Source organism: Drosophila virilis, chromosome 2 (assembly GCF_030788295.1).
Source record: "Drosophila virilis strain 15010-1051.87 chromosome 2, Dvir_AGI_RSII-ME, whole genome shotgun sequence".
In the NCBI taxonomy this organism is placed as follows: domain Eukaryota; kingdom Metazoa; phylum Arthropoda; class Insecta; order Diptera; family Drosophilidae; genus Drosophila; species Drosophila virilis.
Genome location: NC_091544.1, coordinates 25,194,800 through 25,206,054, shown reverse-complemented (window position 1 = coordinate 25,206,054; position 11,255 = coordinate 25,194,800). Strand labels below are relative to the sequence as shown.

General features: G+C 35.4%; 1 protein-coding gene across 5 annotated transcripts; it reads left to right on the top strand.

Annotated features, from left to right (window-relative positions):
* The first annotated feature begins 1,561 nt into the window (after positions 1-1,561).
* CanA1 (Calcineurin A1) lies at positions 1,562-10,656 on the top strand. Of its 5 annotated transcripts, none has more exons than XM_002055897.4 (13): positions 1,563-1,683; positions 2,213-2,659; positions 5,167-5,498; positions 5,583-5,694; positions 6,039-6,184; positions 6,272-6,489; positions 7,237-7,330; positions 7,576-7,701; positions 7,778-7,859; positions 8,797-8,871; positions 9,097-9,181; positions 9,242-9,339; positions 10,050-10,656. In XM_002055897.4, the coding sequence occupies exons 2-13, from the start codon at positions 2,440-2,442 to the stop codon at positions 10,352-10,354; spliced, it is 1,893 nt and encodes a 630-aa protein (XP_002055933.2). In that variant the 5' UTR covers positions 1,563-1,683; positions 2,213-2,439; the 3' UTR covers positions 10,355-10,656. The 5 variants fall into 5 exon arrangements, 4 of the variants coding, with proteins under 4 accessions (XP_002055933.2, XP_015025926.1, XP_070063216.1 ...); XM_070207115.1 differs by having other exon boundaries at positions 1,597-1,683; positions 2,232-2,659; XM_070207114.1 differs by having other exon boundaries at positions 1,597-1,683; positions 2,220-2,659.
* Positions 10,657-11,255: the final 599 nt, after the last annotated feature.

Sequence of the window (11,255 nt, the reverse complement as noted above, 5' to 3'; positions counted from 1 at the left end):
CACATTTCGTAGCTGGCGAGAAAGAAATTCGTTTAAGATAAACACATATTAATTGACCATCAAGAACTGTCAACACCAACAAAAAATAGTTGTTGTCTGACTGCGACAACAACAAAAAATTATTATTCAAACATCGCCACGCTTTCTCAGCTTATGCTGTCGCTGTTTATAAAAGTTGCATGAAATTGTTCCTAAAACTAAACATCAAATAATGCAGACGTTGAAATACCCTAGGCTTAAAGTTGTTTTCTTGTTTATATTTTTTTGTGTACATCTTTATTTCTATCTGATTTCTGTTCTAGCAAGGCTTAGAGAGTAATTAACTAGATTAAGAAATTGAATATCTATCAATAAATATTTTTAGCATATTTTTAATATACTTATTCCCAATTATTATTTTTTTTTTTTGAATAAGATATTTATATCGCGTTTCTAATATTTGCATATATGACCCAATAATTTATTTATAAAATAATATAATTTTTTAAAATTTGATATCATATAACTTATGATATATTCTTTAAATTTCAATTTAAGTAATTATCAATTTCAATATTATTCATATTTTAAAAAAGTCTAATTTTTTAATATAAAAAATAATTATATGGAATAACCCAACTCTGATTCGTTTCAAAATGAAAAACCTTTTTTTTTTGTTATTCTTCGGAGCTATTAAAAAAAAAACAACAACGGTTTTGAATTTTGTTATACTAATACATTATTGAAAGCTTTTCATGTTTATATAAATATTTAAATACGGCAAAATGTAAACGGAAGAAGAAAAATTATAAATATTTTCGTTCTGTAAATTTTTCGTCATGTGGATTGACTTTAATAGTACCCAGGAGAAATGCAGCCAGAGAATAGTATTATAATGATATTAGACTATCTCAACACGTCTTTCTTTCTTTTAACCCGGCGAGCAATTAAGTAGCATATTCCAAAAGATCAACTAGAAGCAGCAGCAGATAAAATGTGTGTGTATGTATTTAGGATATATATATATATATATATTTTTTTTGCACGAGGCGCGCACAAAGTCAAGACTATGGTATAATTATAGCGACACCCACCTATTGGCGCCCAATTTCTGGCCCGAGTGCACACAAACACACACACATACTCATATTAAAATCACGGACAGCCGGACAATTGGACGGGGCAGACAGACAGAGGACGACGACGTCTCACAGCGACTCACGGTCAAGTTGAAAAACATTGAGAGTGTGTGTGGATTGTTTGCAGCGGATGTTGTTTGGAGGATCGGAGGTGCTTTTGTTTATGGAGGCCAGCAATTATATTTTTTTTTTTTTTCGAAACGCAGCGCCCAGCTCTCTTGTGTGTCACATTAACCCAATAAACAGACAGTTGAAAATGCTGCCAAAGAGAGATTTGAGAGAATTCTCAGCATATTTTTATTTAGAGGCAACGCAGTCAAGGGCAGCGGCAGCGACTGAGGCAGAGACAGAGCCGAGCGGCCGTTCGCCGTTTGTCGATGAGTTGATCGTTGTTTTTAATGTGTCTTTGATGTTGTATAGCAATTCGTTGCCTGCTGACTTTTCGCGAAAATTTTTCTTCGAAATTCGTTTTGTTCAGTATCGAGGGAAATCACGACGCGCCAACTTGGTGGAAATGCCAGTACGCGAACGCCTCAAATAGTATCCACAAGGATTATCAGCAAAAGTGTGACCAAAACCACAAAACATATATATACTATATAGTATATACTATATATTTATATATTCATTTATGATAATTGTGTTTTCATACATATTTCTGTGCGTTCCGTCGTTTTTTTTTTAGCATGCAGTGTCGCGCGTTTATACGCCTCAGTTGCTAAGTAGCCCTGTGCCAAGTGTTCAATGCAAAAGTATTTGGGCGAAAGTTAATAAATTTTGTGAATAATTGCACAAAATTGATATATTAATTGCCAGCCATTTATATTCTACTATGAATGTATCTTAATACACATTGTCGAGTAGCTATCTGTATAAGTATAGATAGTGCCTGGCTATAAATAAATAAATAAAAAATATACACACCAAATAACAACAAATTTTATTTATTGCCCAGTATATATATATACTAACCCACATGTTTGTTTGTGTATATTTAAATGTGTGTGCTTGTACTTATGAGGGTGTATGTGTTATTGTGTGTGTCTGTTGTGCTTGTGTCTCAGCCAAAGGCAAATAAATTTTTAAATTTTTAGCGCTCAGTAACTTTTTTAGCACTAAAAAACACAAACAAAATTTCGTCTCATAAAAAAACATAATAATAAAACACAAAATAAAGCAAAAAATTGAGCTTCAAGAAAGTGAAATCAAAAAAATCAATTAAATTTGTGAATATTCGGTGTGAAAAAAAAGAGGAAACCAAAATACACACATTAAAAAAGTTAATAAACACAAAAGCCTAATAACCAAATAGGCCAACAAAATGTCCACAACGACGCGAAGTTCGCTGACGAGAAAATCGTCGCTGGCCAAAAGTGGTAGCACGGACAAAGCAACAACCAAATCATCAACAACGAAATCAACAGCAACAGCAACAACAAAGTCGTCCAACACATCTGCGACAACAACATCAGAAACAACAACGAGGAGCGGTAGCAAACAGAAAATGCAATATACAAAGACCAAGGAGCGCATTGTCGATGGTACATTTCACTGCTAATGCTTATACATATTTTTGGGAACTTATTACAATAATTCCGAGAAATCAGAAACGCACCTATATGATCTTACAGATTAGCTGATCTTAATTCTGCCCAATTGCACAGTCCATTACCAACATTAATATATCTTAAAGACTTCGAGAAAAAACTTTTTATAATGATTCATAGTAAATTATATATCATCTACTTCTATAGGAACCACAATTTGGTCATCTTAATTTAAAGATGATAATCTCCATATTAAACATATTTTAAAGAACTTAAGTCAGCGAAAGCTTGAAGGAAACCTATTATTACGATTCTAAAAGTCTAAAAGAAACACACTTTAAGAAATTACGAATCTAAAATCTGCCTTATGGTAAAGTTTGTTAACAATATTAGTGTATAAATATCTTAAAGATCTTAAGTCAGCCAATGTCTCGCAGAAACTTATGAAATGCTTCCGAGTTCAAACTTGTTTATTTACCTACCAATACTGGTAACTTCCAGGTTATCTTTAATTAAATAATAATAAACTGAAACTTAAAGCAATTGTAAAATTAATTAGTTTAAAAAAAAAAAAAATTCTTCGAAATGCAATTAAGACAAGGAGTTCTATGAGTCCCCACAGAAAATGGCAAATGGTATCGTAAAGATCGGCTCGACATATAAGAGTTAACGCGTGCTGAAGGGACTCTTTTATCTTCTAGATATGATAAATGCAGTAATCGACACCAAGCTTTGTTTTGCTTTTAAATTTTAAAAACTGTTTTTGCCTTAGGTATAATACAGTTTACATGGTTAATGAATAATGTATAAAAATAGAAGAAATACACTTTGGGGATCTTAAGCCCAAGATGATAGTGTCTAACAGAAACATATTTAAAGACTTCAGCCTGATAATGCACTTCATTGCCTATGTCTGTAAGAAACATATTTTAAAGCTCATAGATTAGCCTGAACGTTCGGTTCCTTGGTATAATCTACAAAAAAACCCTTCTTTTTGTGTTTTAATCAGTCTAAAATTACTTCCTATCCCGATCTTTTATCAATCTGATGGTGCAACTCAATAATTATGGTTGTTAAATATTTCAGTTTGGTTTTATGGAACTTCTAGCTACCAATATTTCACAGAAATTTGATTTAAAAATCATGAGTGGGACGAGCTTGCAGTTGATAGTAAAACAGTCATGTGTTTGACATATAAAAATATATAAAAATAAATAAAAATATATATATAAAAATGTATTTTATTATTTTAAGATATGTAAAAAATCAGCTCTTGGGATCACCAAATATAGCATAGAAGATTATATTAAAACCTGATATAAAACTTCTTTCTAATGCTTAAACATGAAGATTTCATCTGAAACATGAGTTATCTTTCTTACTAAGATTGAATTCAAGTTGTGCGAACATAAATTTAAGCATTGTCTAACAATCTTCAGTATTGGTAAAAAAACAAACGCTAGATTTAAGAAAAAACGAAGTCGAGACCCTTGCTTGACTTTTAATACCAATTAGATTCTCTTATATATACTTAGCAGAAAGCTTGATCACAGAGCCTATGAGCCTAGGAATTGATACTGTAACTGAAAAGACTAGTCAAAAATTGCCCTTCAACCAAAATTTGCCCCTTAATTTCAACACAATTACAGCACTGTTGCAAAGCTTTTCTTCCAAACTGAACTAATCTTATGTTTTTTTTTTTATGAATGTTGCCAAACTCGTAGCTTCCCATATATGTTGTCACTTACTACTTACAACTATATTTTCCTACTTAGATTAACCTATTACCCAGTTAACTATTTAACCTAAAATCAAGTATATCATATATCAGCTTTTTTTTAAGAATGAGCTGTAAGATCTTGAGCGAACTTTAGAATTTTTTTATTTGGATGAGAATCAAGTAGATTTCTATATACATATCTCATAACCTTGACCCAATTTCAAGCAGAGTATTCATTAATATTGAGTTTATGATTTTTATGCAATCATTAAGTTTGCTTTGTGTATGAAAACATGTTATATGGGTGAATAAATAAAAATTAAATTATATTTAAGCAGTCATTATGAGGAGCATCTGCTTTATAGGATATATTGCTATTTTATTGGCATATTGCGCGAAAATTTGAACATTCGGCAAAGATAATGACTATCTGAGAATGTATGTGTGTGTGTGTTGCGTATGTTTGTTTTTGTATGTGCCAATCAATTTTCGACTTTTATATTCACTCATTCAAAATGTTCGTAATTAGCGTAGAAAATGCATGTGCATTTTACCCTGGCCACATGCCACAGTTGGGGGCAGATGTGCGAGACTCGTAAATCTGGCCGCGCAGCCAAGCCAAATATTGGCGATAAGTTGCTGCAGCTCGTTAACCCACATGCACACACGCACATACGCACACACAAGCACAGAGACTGACTACAATTTGGCCCAGACGTTGCACATTGCGTATACGCAATGTCTATATAAACTAATTTATTCAATCGCTTCTGCTATTTAGATGTGCCCCTGCCGCCTACACACAAACTGACCATGTCCGAGGTATACGACGATCCCAAGTCGGGCAAACCGAATTTCGATGCACTGCGTCAGCATTTTCAGCTCGAGGGCCGCGTCGAGGAATGCGTCGCCCTGCGCATCATCAACGAGGGCGCCGCCCTGTTGCGCGAGGAGAAGAACATGATCGACGTTGAGGCACCCATTACCGTCTGCGGCGACATACATGGCCAATTCTTCGATCTGGTCAAGCTCTTCGAGGTGGGCGGACCGCCGGCGACCACACGTTATCTCTTCCTGGGTGATTACGTGGACAGGGGCTACTTTAGCATAGAGGTATGTGAGTGAACTGCAGCGAGTTCGAAGTCTTTAAAAGATGTGTTAAAGAATTTATACAACCCTCCTATACCAACCACCTAGTGTGTGCTCTATCTATGGTCCCTGAAGATCAACTATCCGGACACGCTGACTTTGCTGCGCGGCAATCACGAATGCCGGCATCTAACGGAATATTTCACCTTTAAGCAGGAGTGTAAGTAGTATTGGAAAATCTAAGAAATATGTGGAATTCGCTTTGAGTAATTTAGAAAGAGAATAATAATATGGCGAAGATAAAACAGGAATGATCACCGTAGTCGACCTTAACCTTCAACAACCCAGCAATAAATTAAACTAATAGGCATAACTTTAAAGCAATAAAATTTTTCAACTCTATTTACCCCTTTAATTTTTTTTAAGATTTATGAGATCCTATTGAAACTCACAAATTTACAGTGCGATTGCATGTTATTAATGTCATTATAAAAGCCGCAGCAAATGAATAAATCTTGACCACCTTTTGCGGTTGCCATATTCAGTTTCCCCCTCTTGTTGCAGGCATAATCAAATATTCGGAAAGTATTTACGATGCGTGCATGGAAGCGTTTGACTGCCTGCCCCTCGCCGCGCTGCTCAACCAGCAATTTCTCTGCATACACGGCGGACTATCGCCAGAGATTTTCACACTCGACGACATCAAGACGGTAATAAATTTGGCAGTCGAATGTCTCAGCTGAAATGTTTACAATCGTCTGTCAAAATTTTTGTTTTGGTCTCGTTGTGCGCCGCAGCTGAATCGCTTCAGGGAGCCGCCCGCCTATGGGCCCATGTGTGATCTGCTATGGTCCGATCCGTTGGAGGATTTTGGTAATGAGAAAACCAACGAGTTCTTCTCGCACAACTCGGTACGTGGCTGTTCCTATTTCTTCAGCTACTCAGCCTGCTGTGAGTTTCTACAGAAGAACAATCTTCTATCCATAGTGCGTGCGCACGAGGCACAGGATGCGGGGTAAGTTTCACTTATAGCTGTAAGTCCACAAAATAAATTTTAAAAAATATAGACCAAGGTTCTAGTTGATCCTTAACTTCATTTTGGAGGGTTCGGTTCCAACTTCAAGAGAAAAGTTCGGTGCTTGGGGTCAACACAATGCATCTCCTTAATTATCGGCTTGTGCCTTATCTTATCAATTGATTTGGTTAGGGCTTAGATTCAATCATTTTAGGCGACTGAATTCAGGGTAAAATAGTTTTGCAGCCATGATCAAGGCTTTACCTTAAGATTCGTTTCCTGTATCCAATATTATCCAGATATTGTTTTCAACTTTTATGCTCACATTATTAACAATTTAAGACAGATCAATTGAATTTAATTCTAAATCTTGTTATGTCCAATTATTTTTATTCTTTCCTATTTTTTAATATAATATTATTTATATTTTTTTATAATCAAAGTACTGCAAACCATAATTATAGAAAGAAAAAATATTAAAAAAAAAAGTTTTGGAGATAAAAAGTTAAGTCCGCCCCAAAATTTCTGAATGCTAAATAAATTGGAATTCAATTTAAGCCTGTTTTGCAGTCAGGCTTTGACTTACGATTCGGTTGATTACGATTGAATAAAATCAAATATTGAAAAACATCTTATTTTAAGGTTCTTTCTGTGGTAAATAAAAAGTAGAAGTTCAATTCAAACTTAGTTTGTAGCCTTGATATCTTCCTGTCTAATTTGTTCCCGCACATACTCTCTCGCTTGCAGCTATCGCATGTATCGCAAGAATCAAGTAACCGGCTTTCCATCGCTGATCACCATCTTCTCGGCGCCAAACTATTTGGATGTTTACAACAACAAGGTATGACTTGGCCAATACGATGAACTTTATTTAGCAGCATTTGTATATTGAATATTGAATTTGTTCGCTTGCCTTTGGCTATTTTTAAATTTACACAAAAATCTTTTGCTGCATAGCGCTGCGCTTGTTATATCGTATTTGTATATCTTCTGGCCCATCGTAAATATTGTTTGGCTTTTTCTGTTTTCATTTTCATATTTTCACTAAATTTTTTGTCAAAACGCATCGTCAACATTTGACAAAAGGCAGCTGTGCTCAAGTACGAGAACAACGTGATGAACATAAGACAATTCAATTGCTCACCGCATCCCTACTGGCTGCCTAACTTTATGGATGTCTTCACCTGGTCCCTGCCCTTTGTCGGCGAGAAGGTGAGCCCCAGACCAGGCCCCCACAACCTAAACTAAGCCAAGAAACATTAATTTCATTCCAAGCATACTTCCATAGGTCACGGAAATGCTGGTGAATGTGCTCAACATTTGTTCGGATGACGAGCTCGTCGCGGGTCCCGATGATGAGCTGGAGGAAGGTATGCATATATACATATATATAATGTAACAATTCAACTTGTATAAGCTGGGTGTTTCTGTGTATATATGTATGTGAATAAGTGTATATGTATAAATGTCGTATGCGCAACAATAGTTTAAAAGAAAGCAATTTTCGGCGGGCCGCTGTGTAAATACCCTTTCATAAACGAGGCAAACTACAAACTATTGTCTTTTTTAATGAAACAAACACATTTAAAGTTCACGTGGATTAAGAATAAAAAACGAAATCTTATACTGCAAATACGCATGAGGCATTCAGGCACTTCTCACTGGGCATGACTCTTTTCTGAAACACACATTTGTGATATCTGTTACCCCTTGAAATATAGAAACAAAAGTCATAAAACCTGGCTGAAACAGCCCAAGAAAACGAAATTCAAAAATGTCTTAATTTTATAAAGCTTGGTAAATTCAGTTTCTAGTTTTAGATACATGTTGGACGACGTTAATAAGCCATAAGATATGTTATTTTTATCAACTTCTTTATAAAAATTCCCAGCTAAGAAAAAGTTTGTAATACATCTAGACCAACTTTTCCAACTAACCAACTATTCTAACTGTTCCATCTATTCCTATGGAGCTATCATATATTTGGAATCAAATTTTTATAATATATTGTCTGCACCGCCAAAAAAAAAATAAGATAAAGACAAGACGTCGCAGATATACCAATTAAAACGTTACGTATTCCCAACCAAAACACAAACCCCTTATACAGGTGTATAAGAAAACACAAAAGAACTACCAGTCTAATATTAATATAAAATATTTTCAAAATTTATCTGTACACAAAATATGTAATAACAAACTGAACAACAACAACAAATACAACAAAACACAATCAATCACCCACTCAAAACACGCCCCTTACTGGCATCTGGTGGTGACGGGTGGCGTGGTGGGGAATACATACAGAGCTGCGCAAGAAAATTGTGCTCGTGCCGGCGACCGTGAATAATAACAATAACAATAATACGCCCAATAAGCCAGGTAAGCTCCGTGTTGAAACCGCCGCTGCGACTGAGAGCTTAACGAGAGCTTTGCACAGCTTTGATCAGCTTTGGCGCCAAGCTTTGCCTAAACATTATTCGCACCAGAGTTGCCTTGCTGTTCAAACATATATATATATATATATATATATGTATATATGTATAGATAATAAGATGATATTTCTTATGATAATTTCCCAATTAATTGAGCCTTACAAATTCGCAGCTTCCATGTCGGCACTGCGCAAGGAGATAATCCGCAACAAAATACGCGCCATTGGCAAAATGTCACGTGTATTTTCCGTTCTCAGGTGAGAACCTTTTCCTAAGCATTTACAACCTAAGCATTTAAACTGTCGTACACCTTGCAGGGAAGAGTCGGAGAGCGTGCTGCAACTAAAGGGCCTCACGCCCACGGGCGCGTTACCAATGGGCGCGCTTTCTGGTGGACGTGATTCACTCAAAGAGGGTAAGCTTTAAACAGTTTTAAGAGCATTTAAGAGCACAAAACATAGAGTATCGTATCAGACAGGTAATGGAATATTTTAAGAAAATATATGATAAGGAACACCGATTAGGAAAGGATCATTGAAAATAGAATATATCAAATATAACAAAAGAAATAAAACATACCAAATAAAATATAGATCATAAAACATAGAACATAGAACATAGAACATAGAACATAGAACATAGAACATAGAACATAGAACATAGAACATAGAACATAGAACATAGAACATAGAACATAGAACATAGAACATAGAACATAGAACATAGAACATAGAACATAGAACATAGAACATAGAACATAGAACATAGAACATAGAACATAGAACATAGAACATAGAACATAGAACATAGAACATAGAACATAGAACATAGAACATAGAACATAGAACATAGAACATAGAACATAGAACATAGCAGAACATAGAACATAGAACATAGAACATAGAACATAGAACATAGAACATAGAACATAGAACATAGAACATAGAACATTATAGAACATAGAACATGGAACATGATTTTAAAAAAACTTGGAATTCTAGTTCAAACGTGTTATAAAGGGAAAGAATTACAATTATTATGAAAAGCATTTACAGCTTGGTTTATCAATATAATTGTCGACAGCTATAAAGCTATTAAGCCACAATTTTATCCCCTTTTCAATAGCTCTACAAGGACTGACCGCAGCCTCACACATTCACTCCTTTGCCGAGGCGAAGGGTTTGGATGCAGTCAATGAGCGAATGCCGCCGCGTCGTCCGATTATGATGAGCGCCAGCAGCAGCAGCATCTCAGCCCTCAGGAGCAGCACCACCACTAGCAATAACAACAACAACAACACAACAACCAAGGACAACAATATCAGCAGCAGCAGCAGTGATGCCACCCTGACAAAAACAAGCCGAACTACCGTTAGATCGGCAACCACCAGCAACGTGCGCAGCGGTTACACATCGAAGAGATTCTCATAATCAGCCGGAACTGCTGAAAATTGTTGAGTCATTGAAACGATTTTAGTTAGATTACAGCTTAGTTAAATTGATTTGATTTTTATTTTTCTGTGTTCTGTACTCCTAGTCCATTACCTTAATTATATTTTCTGTAAATTTGTATATGTTTTGTTGAGATTTTTATACACAAAACTGTTACCCTAAACATTTTTTATGGAATTTCTATATTTTTAGAACGAACTACCCAACACTCAACGCACATGGCAAAAAATGTATACGTGACATGAATAAATAATAAATCTGACAGTAAATATCGCAAAAAATATTTACACAGACTGCAAGACAAGCAACCCCAAAAAGGGGCAGGGCCACAACCAGAGTGATATTTTACACTTAACTCATTGAAAGTGGCTAAAAAAGATAGACGTAAAATTACAAGAGCTAGATATATTAAATTGAAATATATACTGATTCCAAGAACGAATCTTTTTTTTACAACTTCTCCCATATTCATACTGATTAATATAGATTTTGGCATATGGTTATTTAAACATAACTCGAAGATTACACAATCTAGATTTATCAAACTTGGTATGTAGATAACTGTAACTGTGTTTTGAAAACCGTCTTCGGCTTGAAGGAATTACATGTATATAGTGTCAGACCAAAAGAAGAGGAAGTACAGCTGCAGCAATTGCCGTGCGTGTGAGTTTATGTGTATGTTTGTACCGGCACCTAGATGCAGGGTATCTCCTAGTCGGATAGACACCACATTCTGATCGCTATTTAAACTGTGCATTGTTGGGAGTTGTGTGGGTGGATGTTGGGGGCAATCCAATGCCAAATACAGTTGTCAGCTTAACAGTTAGCTGCAGCAGCTCAAGTCAAGCGTGGCAGATCAACAAAATAAAATAACAAAAAA

Excerpts from the sequence above, each read along its gene's own strand:
- CanA1 (XM_002055897.4), top strand. The coding sequence starts at position 2,440 with ATGTCCACAACGACGCGAAGTTCGCTGACGAGAAAATCGTCGCTGGCC. Across the intron at positions 6,185-6,271 it reads CACTCGACGACATCAAGACG|CTGAATCGCTTCAGGGAGCC; the intron begins GTAATAAATTTG and ends TGTGCGCCGCAG. Across the intron at positions 8,872-9,096 it reads TAATACGCCCAATAAGCCAG|CTTCCATGTCGGCACTGCGC; the intron begins GTAAGCTCCGTG and ends ACAAATTCGCAG.